We start from the raw sequence: 12360 nt of genomic DNA on the forward strand, positions 1-12360 counted from the left end.
CAAGCGCAGGGCCTAGAATGGGCCAATGAGAGTTGCCCTGGCAATGTGAAAGAATGTGAGGTATTCTCTCTCTCGGCTGTTGACAGGAGTATCGACATTTAGGATCAGGCTCTGCTGCTTTGAGAAATTCTAGAGGATGTGCATCTCAACTCAGGCACAAACATGTACCTAGTGCTGCTGAGCATGTGGTCGCATGTGTTGGCTACCTTTGAGTCATTGAGCAGACACTCCTATCCAGAGCGAGTTGTCATAGTGATGTATGCATTTTCATCCGTACTTGTCCCCGGTGAGAATAAAACCCACTACCCTGGCGCTGCAAGTGCTATGCTCTATCAACTGAGCAACACGGGACTACACACAGGCTTTACACACTTGTGGGGGAAAAAATGTATGCATATACATCTAACTACACACAGATGTACAACTCAATGCCGTACACCGATTATGCGGAAACAAACACTCGGAGCACATTCGCAGAAATTCCCACGCGTGAGTACAGTAGCCAATCTAACAATGCAGGTGAGATAAAAGTCCACCCGAGTTAAACTTTTCAGAATAGGTGATATTAGAAGTTGTGTGCATGTATTAAACGTATTTACAGTAATGTTTTGTTGTGAGAGAAATCTGATATTGCCTGACGGTTGAAGTCTGTCTTTAAGAGTCCACAATCCTAAGGCAAATCAGGTTCTTAAACATCAAGGGTGGAGCATGAGAATAAAAGACGAGGATAAGAGGCAACAAAAACATTTTATTTTCCGTTTCCAGCTTCACAAGAAAGGCACAACGTGGAATAGACGTTGACATTGACGTCTGTTTACAGTGGGACGGAGCTTCTGAATCTGAAGAGGCCTGAGCCTGTGTAATGTTACTGGATTGTATTGACTGTGTTGGCTAGCGCGCGTGACTAAACTGCGTGAGTAAACTAGCATATATGACCAGTGGTTGTTACTGTAAAAATGCTCAATATTAGGCTAGAATTATCATGGAATGTGATATGATAGGCTTACATTTTTTTTATAGCAGTTGCATTTTGTTTTCTCGGAGCTTATGATTGAGGTGTCGTCATAACGATAAGGTCACAGGGTTCAACCCAGTGGAAGGAGGAGGTGAGATGCTTCACAAGTGTTTGGTATCACCTTAAGGCCCGATTCCTGATGAATAGCTACTGCATAGTTACTGAAGAAAGACAAAGCCTAATAGACATGTCTGTAGAGTTCAGTTGTTAACATGTGTCTTACATCTCTGTCAACTGACAGGATTTTTCTACACCTCAACGAAAGGTAAAATTACTGGTAGTTGGGTCAGTCATTTGATGTAAATTGTCCACCGGAAGAGTTCGCTTACAGTAAACTGACTCAATTAATGTGGTATCTCTACAGCTTGATGTTTTGAACAGCACATGTGAATGGTGCAAAGTGGGACTATTTGCCACATACCATATTTGCAGGAAGTTTGTGAAGGACTTATGCTCCCCAAAGAGCAAAATCATTTAAGTCTAAGTCTTTTTTGGGGTGCAAGTTTCTTTTTGATAAGAGAGTGTAGTGTACCTGTGCCACCCTCCCGATCGTATAGGGGAGAGTTGGGTAAGTTCAGCCATTTTTAACATTCAGCATCACTACGTCAAGGAAAATATAGTATTATTTCTAACAAAGATATCTACATGTATTTCAGGATGTTGTGTGTCCTTGGAAATAATCCGAATGAATTTAAACAGAACCGTTTTGAAAATATAGCTTGTCCAAATAAAGTTGTCTCTTGGCACATCTTCCCTCGTTATGGAGTAAATTGGGCTTAAGGACAGGGTAAATTGAGCCGCCTTTGGGTAAGTGGATGACGGTGTCCTGTGACAGTGGGTGATGATGCTGGTAGGTCAAAGTTTAAATCAAGGAAAGTTTATTTCTCTCAAATTTCATGCACACATTTGTTTACATCCCTGTTATTGAGCATTTCTCATTTGTCAAGATAATGCATCCACCTGACAGGTGTGTCATATCAAGAAGCTGATTAAACAGCATGGTCATCACACATTTACATTTACATTTAAGTCATTTAGCAGACGCTCTTATCCAGAGCGACTTACAAATTGGTGCATTCACCTTATGACATCCAGTGGAACAGCCACTTTACAATAGTGCATCTAAATCTTTTAAGGGGGGGGTGAGAAGGATTACTTTATCCTATCCTAGGTATTCCTTAAAGAGGTGGGGTTTCAGGTGTCTCCGGAAGGTGGTGATTGACTCCGCTGTCCTGGCGTCGTGAGGGAGTTTGTTCCACCATTGTGGAGCCAGAGCAGCGAACAGTTTTGACTGGGCTGAGCGGGAACTGTACTTCCTCAGTGGTAGGGAGGCGAGCAGGCCAGAGGTGGATGAACGCAGTGCCCTTATTTGGGTGTAGGGCCTGATCAAAGCCTGGAGGTACTGAGGTGCCGTTCCCCTCACAGCTCTGTAGGCAAGCACCATGGTCTTGTAGCGGATGCGAGCTTCAACTACAAGACACAGTTGCACCTTGTGCTGGGGACAATAAAAGGCCACTCTAAAATGTGCAGTTTTGTCACACAACACAATGCCACAGATGTCTCAGGTTTTGAGGGTGCAATTGGCATGCTGACTGCATGAATGTCCACCAGAGCTGTTGCCAGAGAACTGGATGTTAATTTCTCTACCATAAGAAACCCAGTGTCGTGCCAATGTTGTTTTAGAGATTATGGTGATATGTCCAACCGGCCTCACAACTGCAGACCACGTGTCCAGGGGGCGTTTGGGAGAGCGATTTGATGATTTGTAAACAGTTCGCCCCATGGTGGGGTTATGGTATGGGCAGGCATAAGCTACAGAAAACGAACACAACTGCATTTTATCGATGGCAATTTGAATACACAGATGATGCAATCCTGAGACCCATTGTCGTGCCATTCATCCGCCACCATCACATAATGTTTCAACATGATAATGTAGGGCCCCATGTCACAAGGATCTGAACACAATTCCTGGAAACTGAAAATGTCCCAGTTCTTCCATGGCCTGCATACTCACCAGATATATCAACCATTGAGCATGTTTGGGATGCTCTGGATCAACGTGTACGACGGCGTGTTCCAATATCCAGCAACTTCGCCCAGCCATTAAAGAAGTGTGGGACAACATTCCACAGGCCACAATCGACAGCATGATCAACTCTATGCGAAGGAGATGTGTCACACTGCATGACAAACAGATGCATATCTGTATTCCCAGTCATGTGAAATCCGTAGATTAGGGCCTAAATCATTTATTTAAATTGACTCATTTCCTTATATGAACTGTAACTCAGTAAAGTCTTTGAAATTGTTGCATGTTGCGTTTATATTTTTGTTCGGTATACTGTAGATCTCTGTTCAATATAACTTACCCTTCCATTTCTTGACTGTTGTTTGATGTGCCAATTCTTAATAAGCAAGTTCTCTGCATTTGAGGCTACTAAGCCCATTAAACTGGTGCACAAGATTCTTGATATGTTTAGCAAGCTCAGACTCCATGTCATCAGATAAGACCTTGTGTGCCTCTGCTACTCTATCATAGCCTCTTTCACACAGGCACACGTTCGTTTTCCTTCTTGTCAATGCGCCTCTTCGGTGTCATTCAGTCAATTTTTTTTCATCCCTTGTTGTTCCTCGAATGAACTTCTCCCCATATCTCTGTCTGTTTCTCTTTCTTTCTTTCCTTCTCTCTCTCTCTCTGTTTCCTCTCTCTCTTCAAAGGAGTTTTGCGTATTGCTCTGATTTCTTTGGCTTGTCACTGCCCCCTGGTGGTCGTCGATTGCCATAGCCGACTTGTCAAACCTTGGATCATAGCCAAGTAAGTGCATTGATTCACGACATTATATTTAATATACAGGATATCCCAGTCCCTTATAATCCCTAATATAATTTACAAATACAATGTTGATCATAGTAGGACTATCTGCACACCTGATAAGCCCAGATATGCAGGTCCAAAGGACAGTATAAGCATCAACATGGCATGTATTATTTTTTTTATAACTGGTAGGTAGTATACATTTTGTGTAGTGTTTCATGTTCATGAAGGGGTCATGGGAATGAACCGTTTGGGATCCACAGCCATAATAGACCTAGCAGGGTTGGGGTGAATTCAATTTTGACACCAGTCAATTCAGGAAGTACACTGAAGTTCAAAATCTCTTCAATGCTTTTTCAATGAGGAAAATGTGGAATTGGAATTGGAATTTGGCTTACTTTCTGAATTGACTGGAAATCAAATGGAATTTACCCCAACCCTGCTGCCTAGATCGAATGTGCCAACTTTGAGATAAACATTGGGCTTGTTCCCACTAGAGGGCATCCTCCTAGAGGGCAATGGAATGAGTCCACAGTAACACAAGAAAGAGCCTTAAGCATTTCAATAAAATAAGACATATATTTTATTTATAAAACAAGTCTGTATTTATTTTACAAAATTACTCAATGTACAGCACCATTTCAATGAAAGTGATTTTTGTCATTCAGTGTAGAAAGTGAAAATGAAATGAAATGGAATGTACTTTTTCAGTCTTTGTAGAGGAGGGATCTCATGAGTAGTTTTAGCGAATATGGTGGATAAGTGAAGATAATTCACTCAGGCCGTTTACCATCGAATATAAATAGTCCGTTCCAGTCTACTTAACTGGGTGTGTCGACTATAGCCACCAATGCAATAGCAGCTGGGTCTGGTCCACTTACTTCATTGAACCAAAAAAAAAAAACAGCAAGTGGGGTGTCTCACTTCCTCTTCCATCTCTGGTTTTAGTTTGGCTTCAGTGTCTGCCAATATATTCAAAAGACTGTTGTAAACACTGAAGCAACACTGGAGAAATGCAGAGGAGTTATGTTGGAGCCTTGCAGTCGATCTATGAAGCAGTCCTTCACTTTTACATTAGAAAGTGCAACTAGAAGAAAAACTGAAACGTTTGTCTAGTTTGAGGTTAAATTCTGAAGGGATAGAGAGGCCTACCGGTATTTTTAAAAAGCTTTAAAGAAAGAAAAAAAAACAGGACAATATATACTCAGGTTTTAAAACTCAGGTTAGTTTTAGAACAATTGATTTTTGAGGTGACATGTCCACGAATGACACGTGACAGTATTTTGCTATGGAAACCAGTCAACCTCTAACAGCCAGTAACCATGCCCTCTAGGTCATAAAGCTGTTATGCAAACAACAACGTCTGTTTCATACGTTACCTATTTGCTTTTGAACAGACAAGAAACTTAGCAACACCAATAAAGTACACATTCTGTACCGTACAATGACTGTACAGTGTAATATGCATGACCTGAAACTCCCCATGTCCTTAGGACCTGTTGAATATTTAAAATCGGAGATGACTAATAGCACCTTATTAAAGGTAGTCTGTTTATGTATTCGTGGCCTAGGTAGGATGCAGACAGACAGGGGAGAATCAGGTGTCCCATTCTTCCACCACTCCACTGATTATAGATGGAAGGGACAGAGAGAGTGTGATACTGAGATGCCTACAAAGACTCTCAGTCAGTCCCAGATTTCTAGGGAACGAAAGAACAGAGATATCTGACTGGATTGACACAAAATGTCATGGCCCAATGGGATGCACTGCCTTTCATCTCTGTGCGTGTTCCTGGGTGTGATAGAGGGACCGTGTGAAATGGTGAGACCAATGTATGTGTTTGAGGGAGAGGCAAAGAGAGTCTTCTGTGTTTGAGTCTGCACGAATTTGTTTGATAGAGAAAGACATGACGTTTTGGTGTGTTTGCGTGGTGTGTTTGCGTGGTGTGTTTGCGTGGTGTGTACGTGAACTAATTTCCCAGAGCTCAGAGGTTCTTGTCGCTAGGCTTGTGACCAGGGAACAGATCGGGCGTTTCTGCTAACGTGGCCCTGATCTTCTTCTTCTCTTTAAAACGTCCAGAGTGGGACACTTTGACATGGCGTCCCTTGGTGGCCGTCTTATCGACTATCCTCTCCAGACGGGCGTTCAATTGGCTGTCCTCTGTGTTGCCCTCTACTGGCCCGGGGGCTCCACTGTGGGGTGTGGTATTGCTGCCGTGCTCCGCTGGGATCTCGTACAGAACCTTGGGCTCTGACTTCTTCTTACGTAGGAAGGTCAGCTTCCACCAGCCAGGCGACGGGTCAGCCATGACCACACACAAACACAGAGGAGGGAGAGTGGGATGGAAGAATGGAGGGGCCTTGGGTTGATGTAGGGAGAGAAAGAGCGAGAGAAGTTTAGTAATATGTTAGTTAACAACTGTAGCTTTACAGCTCCACAATGTTTACAGTGAAGATGGATCAGACATTAGTCATGAACTCTCAGAGAGAAGAGTGAGGGAGGGAGAGTTACGTTAAATCCCCCTATGACTCTTTTCCCATTCCCCATTCAAACTCTTGCCACACCTCTTACCCTAAGCCCTAACCACAGTAACCTGACTCTGTGTGAGATAGATCTGTGTCAGGAGGAACGGACTGAGCCCTCCTGAATATTTCAGGGGAACTCAATAGCCACCATATGGTGGAGGGATGACAGGGCACCGCTGGAGATTGGGTTACTCCTAGTGTGTGTTGGCCAAGCTAAATGTGTTGGCTGCTAATAGCGCCTCATATTTCAGCCAAACCCTTTCTAGGATGAGATGACACTCACGGGTTGCCCAATCTCTCGTACTGAGGTGTTGCTCTTTGAATTGCAAGCGCCGCGCTACCATGGCCACTCCTTCTGCCGCTACTACTGCCATTATCAATCCCTCTACCATTGTTGCCACCACCATCACAATAAATATGACTACTACCGCTACTCCTACAACAACGACTACTGCTAACGCAAACCTGAGTGTGGGGTTAGTTCAATTCGGATGCAGTCATTTCCGGGAATTCATTTACTTATCTTTCTAGCTGAAATTCCCCTGGCCTGGGTTCAAAACCAACCACTCATTAAAGTAATTCATTCAACCGCGAGTTTCTGTTCAGTGTTTCACTTTCAATGACCGTTTCCCCTGTCAGGACTAGAGAGGGATGTACCCAGGTGAAAAGCTTTTTAAATTCCAGGTGAATCGTTCTGCAAACAAATATTAAAGGGGCATTCCAAAAATCACGTGTTCTGTTGTGTGTCGGTGCAGTTTAAGTGCTCCTGCTCTGACTGGAACAGTCGTGGGAGAGTTTGGCTGTTCATTGTGTAATACAGGCAGAGCAGGTTGTATTGTCTGTCCTGTGGGTTTCTACACAGGTAAATCTGCCCACATAAGCAAACGTGTACTGATTTACCAGCACACGTACCTCATTTACGTACATCATTTACCAGATGAACTATGTGATGTGCAGGCAAAGGCGAACACAGGCATGCAGGCGGAGGGAACCCACATGTAGCAAACACATGTAGCAAACGTAAAAACAGACACGTGAACACACGCACACTGCTCTGCCCTCGCTGCACACAGATAAAGCCTCGGCTTTGTGCCACTCTCCCCCCCCCCCCCCCCCCAGAAGAAGGGAATAGGCCATTACGCACCGGTCGCCTAGCAACACCGTGGAAATTTCCATAGAATATGCTAATGTACGTTTGGTGATCTGTTTAGGTGCTGGTGACCTTTAACCCGATAGCTGAGGGTTGGGTTTCGGTTTGTGGATGAGCAAACAGAAGCCAAGACTGCTTTTGTGTTGGCCAAGCGGCTACACTTGGCCAACATGTTAATGTTTGAGTTCCTTTGACTGGTTTCCTGCCAGGGTGAAACGTTCAGAGGGCAAAGCTAGTCTGGGCATCATTTCATCTGCCTCAGCATTAATAGTCTGTCTAAGATATGTCTGGTCTAATATCTGGCTTTTACGTGCGATCATTTCTTGGTTTTACAGTATGTTTTTTTTACTTGTCAATTGTTATTCACCCTAACATATTTGTAACGCTAAATTGTTTATCTGGGTTTACCAATAGTACTGCCCTATTTGTGGTTGGTTGTCTTGCAGTCAAAGTGCAACCCATTTTATGACCCTTCTACAGCGGGTTTCCTTATTAGTTCTAGTGCCTGTTCTAGTGCCCGTTCTAGTGCCCGTTCTAGTGCCCTTTCTAATACCCGTTCTATTGCCCGTTCTAGTGCCCGTTCTAATACCCGTTCTAGTGCCCGTTCTAATACCCGTTCTATTGCCCGTTCTAGTGCCCGTTCTAATACCCGTTCTATTGCCCGTTCTAGTGCCCGTTCTAATACCCGTTCTATTGCCCGTTCTAGTGCCCGTTCTAATACCCGTTCTATTGCCCGTTCTAGTGCCCGTTCTAATGCCCGTTCTATTGCCCGTTGGAATGCCAGTCAGTCAGTGACGTTCAACATAGCTCATTCTCAGGTCATCCGCTCTGTCTGTCTCTCCGTCATTCCGTCCACCTCTTGTCCTTTAGCCATCAGTAACCTAGATTTCCCATTTCACAGCCTCCTTCAGAGCAGGACATCTGTCAAGTAGCTTTACCGTTTCCTGGACTAGTCGCTGGCACAGCCGGTTGTCCAGGTCAGCTGACAAGGTAACTTCCAAGTAAAGCTCCAAGTGCTGAGTCCGTTTACACGGCGTCATGTGGAACTCCACAAGGAAACTTGAGATCTCAATTTTAGAGAGTCATTCATTTTACGGCCGTGGCTGTGTCGCGTGACTATTTGGGATGGCCTTTGGCCATCCCTTCAAGGTCATAAGGATAATGTCCATGTTGCTCGTCATGAAACTCAGTCAAGCCAGCAAAATCACCATGCTGTTATTCTTTCCCGAAAGAAAGTGTATCGCCGGTGCGTCACAGGCAGTAAAGACCTGCGCTTAAGATCCCAGATGTCTAGTGAGACCATATCCCTGTACACTCTGTAGTAACCCTTCCAGTCCTGTGGAAGGTCTACGCTACGGCAAACATCCACCTGTGTGTGCAGACTCTGGGCTCAACGCCACTGACGGGCAAGTCACCTTTGGCGATAACCGTCTGCAATTAAAGCCGATAGCTCCATTTCCCCACGCTAAGGTTGGACTCTTTATCTGGGAATTCACACATCAAATATTTTTACCAAATGTGGAGCACGGTCAAATATGAGGGGAAACTCCCTTGCAGTCAATCTGTCAAACTATTGCATTATGCAGGCTTTGGCGCAACAGTGGACAATATGCCGGCCATTAGGGCTGGGGTCATTCCCTCGAAGGATATACGTTTTGGTAAATGTTAAATTGGTGCCGTGACTATAAGATCATACAGCTGGTAATTATTAGCGAAGAGTAGGATGTCAAGGCGAGTTACGCAAATGAAAGTGTCACGTTGGTATTTTACAGCTGACATAGCCAGCGAGAGTATTGTATTGAATCCATACAAATGTAGACACATTGACATACGGTCACCAAGGAACAGTGCAATCAGTTAGGTGCAGTGTGTGCTAACAGCTTAGTGTTTACCCAGTGTGTGTGTGTGTGTGTGTGTGTGTGTGTGTGTGTGTGTGTGTGTGGTCAAAAGGCTCAGTGTTCAAAGGTCCTTATTGCTAACTGGTACGAGGGGCCCAAGGAAGCCCGTTCTGTCTGAAGTCCACTCTCGGTCAGTTTAAGAGGTATTCATCTGGTTTAGGTATGTTACGGGAAGAGGGTAGTAAGCCCGATATTTGACGTTGTGAAGTAAAATACAACTAGCGCTTACATTTTGATCGTCAATATTTCATCATTTACAATCTTGCGATCTGGCAAAATGTTGCTAATTATACATTGTCAAGGCACAGTTTAGGGTGTGTGTGTGTGTGTGTGTGTGTGTGTGTCCACAAGAATAGTAAACAAACAAAAATTTGACCAACTGGGGACATTTTGTTGGTCCCCACAAGCTCAAATGCTGGGTTAAAGTTAGATTTAGGGTTAGGATTAGGATTAGGAGCTAGATTTAGTTTTAGGGTTAGGAGCTAGGGTTAGAGTAAGGGTTAAGGTTAGGGTTACGGTAATGGTACGGTTAGCGTTAGGTTAAGGGTTAGGGATAACAGGATTTTGAATGGGACTGAATTGTGTATCCCCACAAGGTTAGTTGTACAAGGCTGTGTGTGTATGCAATAACCTCACCTGTATATATGTAGAGATCTGGAGACGACCTTCCTCCCAAAGCTTAATAGTTTATGGGACGAACCCTGCTAGGAAAGCCAAATATATCGACTCAAATATTAGATCATTGCCACTCCAATATCCACTCCAGAATCCTCTTCCACTCTTATCCTTTTACTGCTGTCCTTCCCTTCGTCTTCTTCGTCCTCCCCTGTACAGCCTATTCTCTCTCTCTCTCTCTGTCTCTCTCTGATAGTCAGGTGTAGAGCTACAGGTGCAACCTTCGTCCCTCCTCCTGTCACACAGATACACACTCAGCTGAGTGGAGCACTACAGACCCCGCCCACTGGGACTTGAGTAAACACAACCGGGGCGACAGCGAGGTGAGGGAAGAGCGTAGATCGACGCTCAATAGATCCGCTCGACTTATTACGCGTTCTGCCAAATCACTCTGACGGCACTTTGGCTGTGGCTGCCATGCAAATGCACTGTTGGTTCAGTCAGACAGGAGGCTTGCAACTCTGTAAAGCCTGGCAGAGGTCAGAGAGGATGAACATGACTTTACGGTTATAGATCTGCGCGCCAGTAGATATCATGTTGTATTCGTGTTGGTTTCCATCACGCCCGGCGTTACGGTTTTGTCTCGCTCCCTCAGAAGTAGGACGTTGGTTAGTATGTAACCAAACGGCTTTATCCCTGGGATGCATGAAGAAATTCCCATCTCTGTGGCTTCGGTTTTTATTGACACCGTTGTTTGGTGTCAGCGTGTCGTTTTAGAAGCTCTTGGATACATAAACCACATGTGTACCAATATTACACTCCTGAATATGCAATGACACCGATTCAGACACACGCAAACACCTACAATGACGGCCCCCCCCAAATCTATTTTGTATATTTATTCAAAGGGTAAGACAGCAGAGGTCTCGTACAACCCTCTTCAGCCCACTGCCAATATCCGGGCTCAGGGAAAGCGGAACCGACGCAGACACAAACGTCAACCACCCGATAAAACAACCTCCAAGGCCGCTTGTTTCAGTTGAAAACATCCTTAAGACCCAAAATGGCTGCCGTAAAACAAAAACAAAGAGGCCTTATATAACCCAGCTCATCTCTCCCTGTCGATGGGTCCTGTCCCCACAAGTCTAGATAGTGTGGTTCCTTGTGTCCAGCTCCAAAGTAGTCAACCATCTGCCTGCTAAAGGCCCATAAACCTATAATCATGTGATAAGTGTCTCTCGAAGGGCGATATGGACAATTACCACAATCAAGGCGTGCCTTTTGAGGGAAAGGGTTTGTTGTTTCGTACACATGTTTCGCCAGTGACTTTCCCTGAAGCAACATGGGACAGTGGGCAAGTACAGTTTTTCTGACTTCCTACATCATGTCGTCCACAACTTATTATTTTTATTTTTTTTGTGAATTTTACCCCCTTTTCTCCCCAATTTCGTGGTATCCAATTGTTGTAGTAGCTACTATCTTGTCTCATCTCTACAACTCCCGTACGGGCTCGGGAGAGACAAAGGTTGAAAGTCATGCGTCCTCCGAAACACAACCCAGCCAGCCGTACTGCTTCTTAACACAGCGCGCATCCAACCCCTGGCAACCTTGGTTAGCGCGCACTGCCCCCGGCTCGCCACAGGAGTCGCTGGTGCGCGATGAGACAAGGACATCCCTACCGACCAAGCCCTGCCTAACTTTAACAAACACAGATATGAACCCCATTGTCCTGTATCATAATATCATGTTATGACTATCTGAGCTCTACAATAATGTTACTTCATATAGCGCTATGAGCAATTTAAAAGATCAGATTGAAGAGGGAGGAAATTGCCTGAGCAGCGCCCCTTGTCCTATCAATCTCTGCCACGGTCACGTCATGCAAAACGTCCAACAATGCCATCCTTAGATCTCAAGCACATCTCAGCTTCATATCAGTTTGCATGTTCTGGGCAGAAGCGGTCATGTGAGATTTGATCTGGTGATGAGCTCTGAGTTGGAATAAGAGCCACTGCTTTATGGTGAGACCAATGGGCAAGCTTGACAGCACAGTACAGTGAATAAAGCATTCAGGGCGGCTTATGAACCTTATTTAAAAGGCTCAGGCCATTTGTATCAGCACAGCACATGCACCCCTCCCTCCCTTTGTCTGATCTCTCTCTCTCTCTCTCTCTCTCTCTCTCTCTCTCTCTCTCTCTCTCTCTCTCTCTCTCTCTCTCTCTCTCTCTCTCTCTCTCTCTCTCTCTCTCTCTCTCTCTCTCTCTCTCTTTTCTGGGACAGGCTGGGTGTGTGTGTCTCAGCATGAGTGTTTTATTGGCAGATGCCTGAACAACAGACA

At 44.7% G+C, this 12360-nt stretch overlaps 1 protein-coding gene across 1 annotated transcript; it reads right to left on the reverse strand.

The window, feature by feature from the left end:
- Positions 1 to 4398: 4398 nt before the first annotated feature.
- On the reverse strand, positions 4399 to 10279 carry LOC124016360 (proline-rich protein 15-like protein A). The gene is made up of 2 exons (XM_046331922.1): positions 10044 to 10279; positions 4399 to 6193 (listed from the first exon to the last, which is right to left on the reverse strand). The coding sequence occupies exon 2, from the start codon at positions 6140 to 6142 to the stop codon at positions 5819 to 5821; it is 324 nt and encodes a 107-aa protein (XP_046187878.1). The 5' UTR covers positions 6143 to 6193; positions 10044 to 10279; the 3' UTR covers positions 4399 to 5818.
- Between the last annotated feature and the right edge of the window lie 2081 nt (positions 10280 to 12360).

Source organism: Oncorhynchus gorbuscha, linkage group LG26 (assembly GCF_021184085.1).
Source record: "Oncorhynchus gorbuscha isolate QuinsamMale2020 ecotype Even-year linkage group LG26, OgorEven_v1.0, whole genome shotgun sequence".
NCBI lineage: Eukaryota > Metazoa > Chordata > Actinopteri > Salmoniformes > Salmonidae > Oncorhynchus > Oncorhynchus gorbuscha.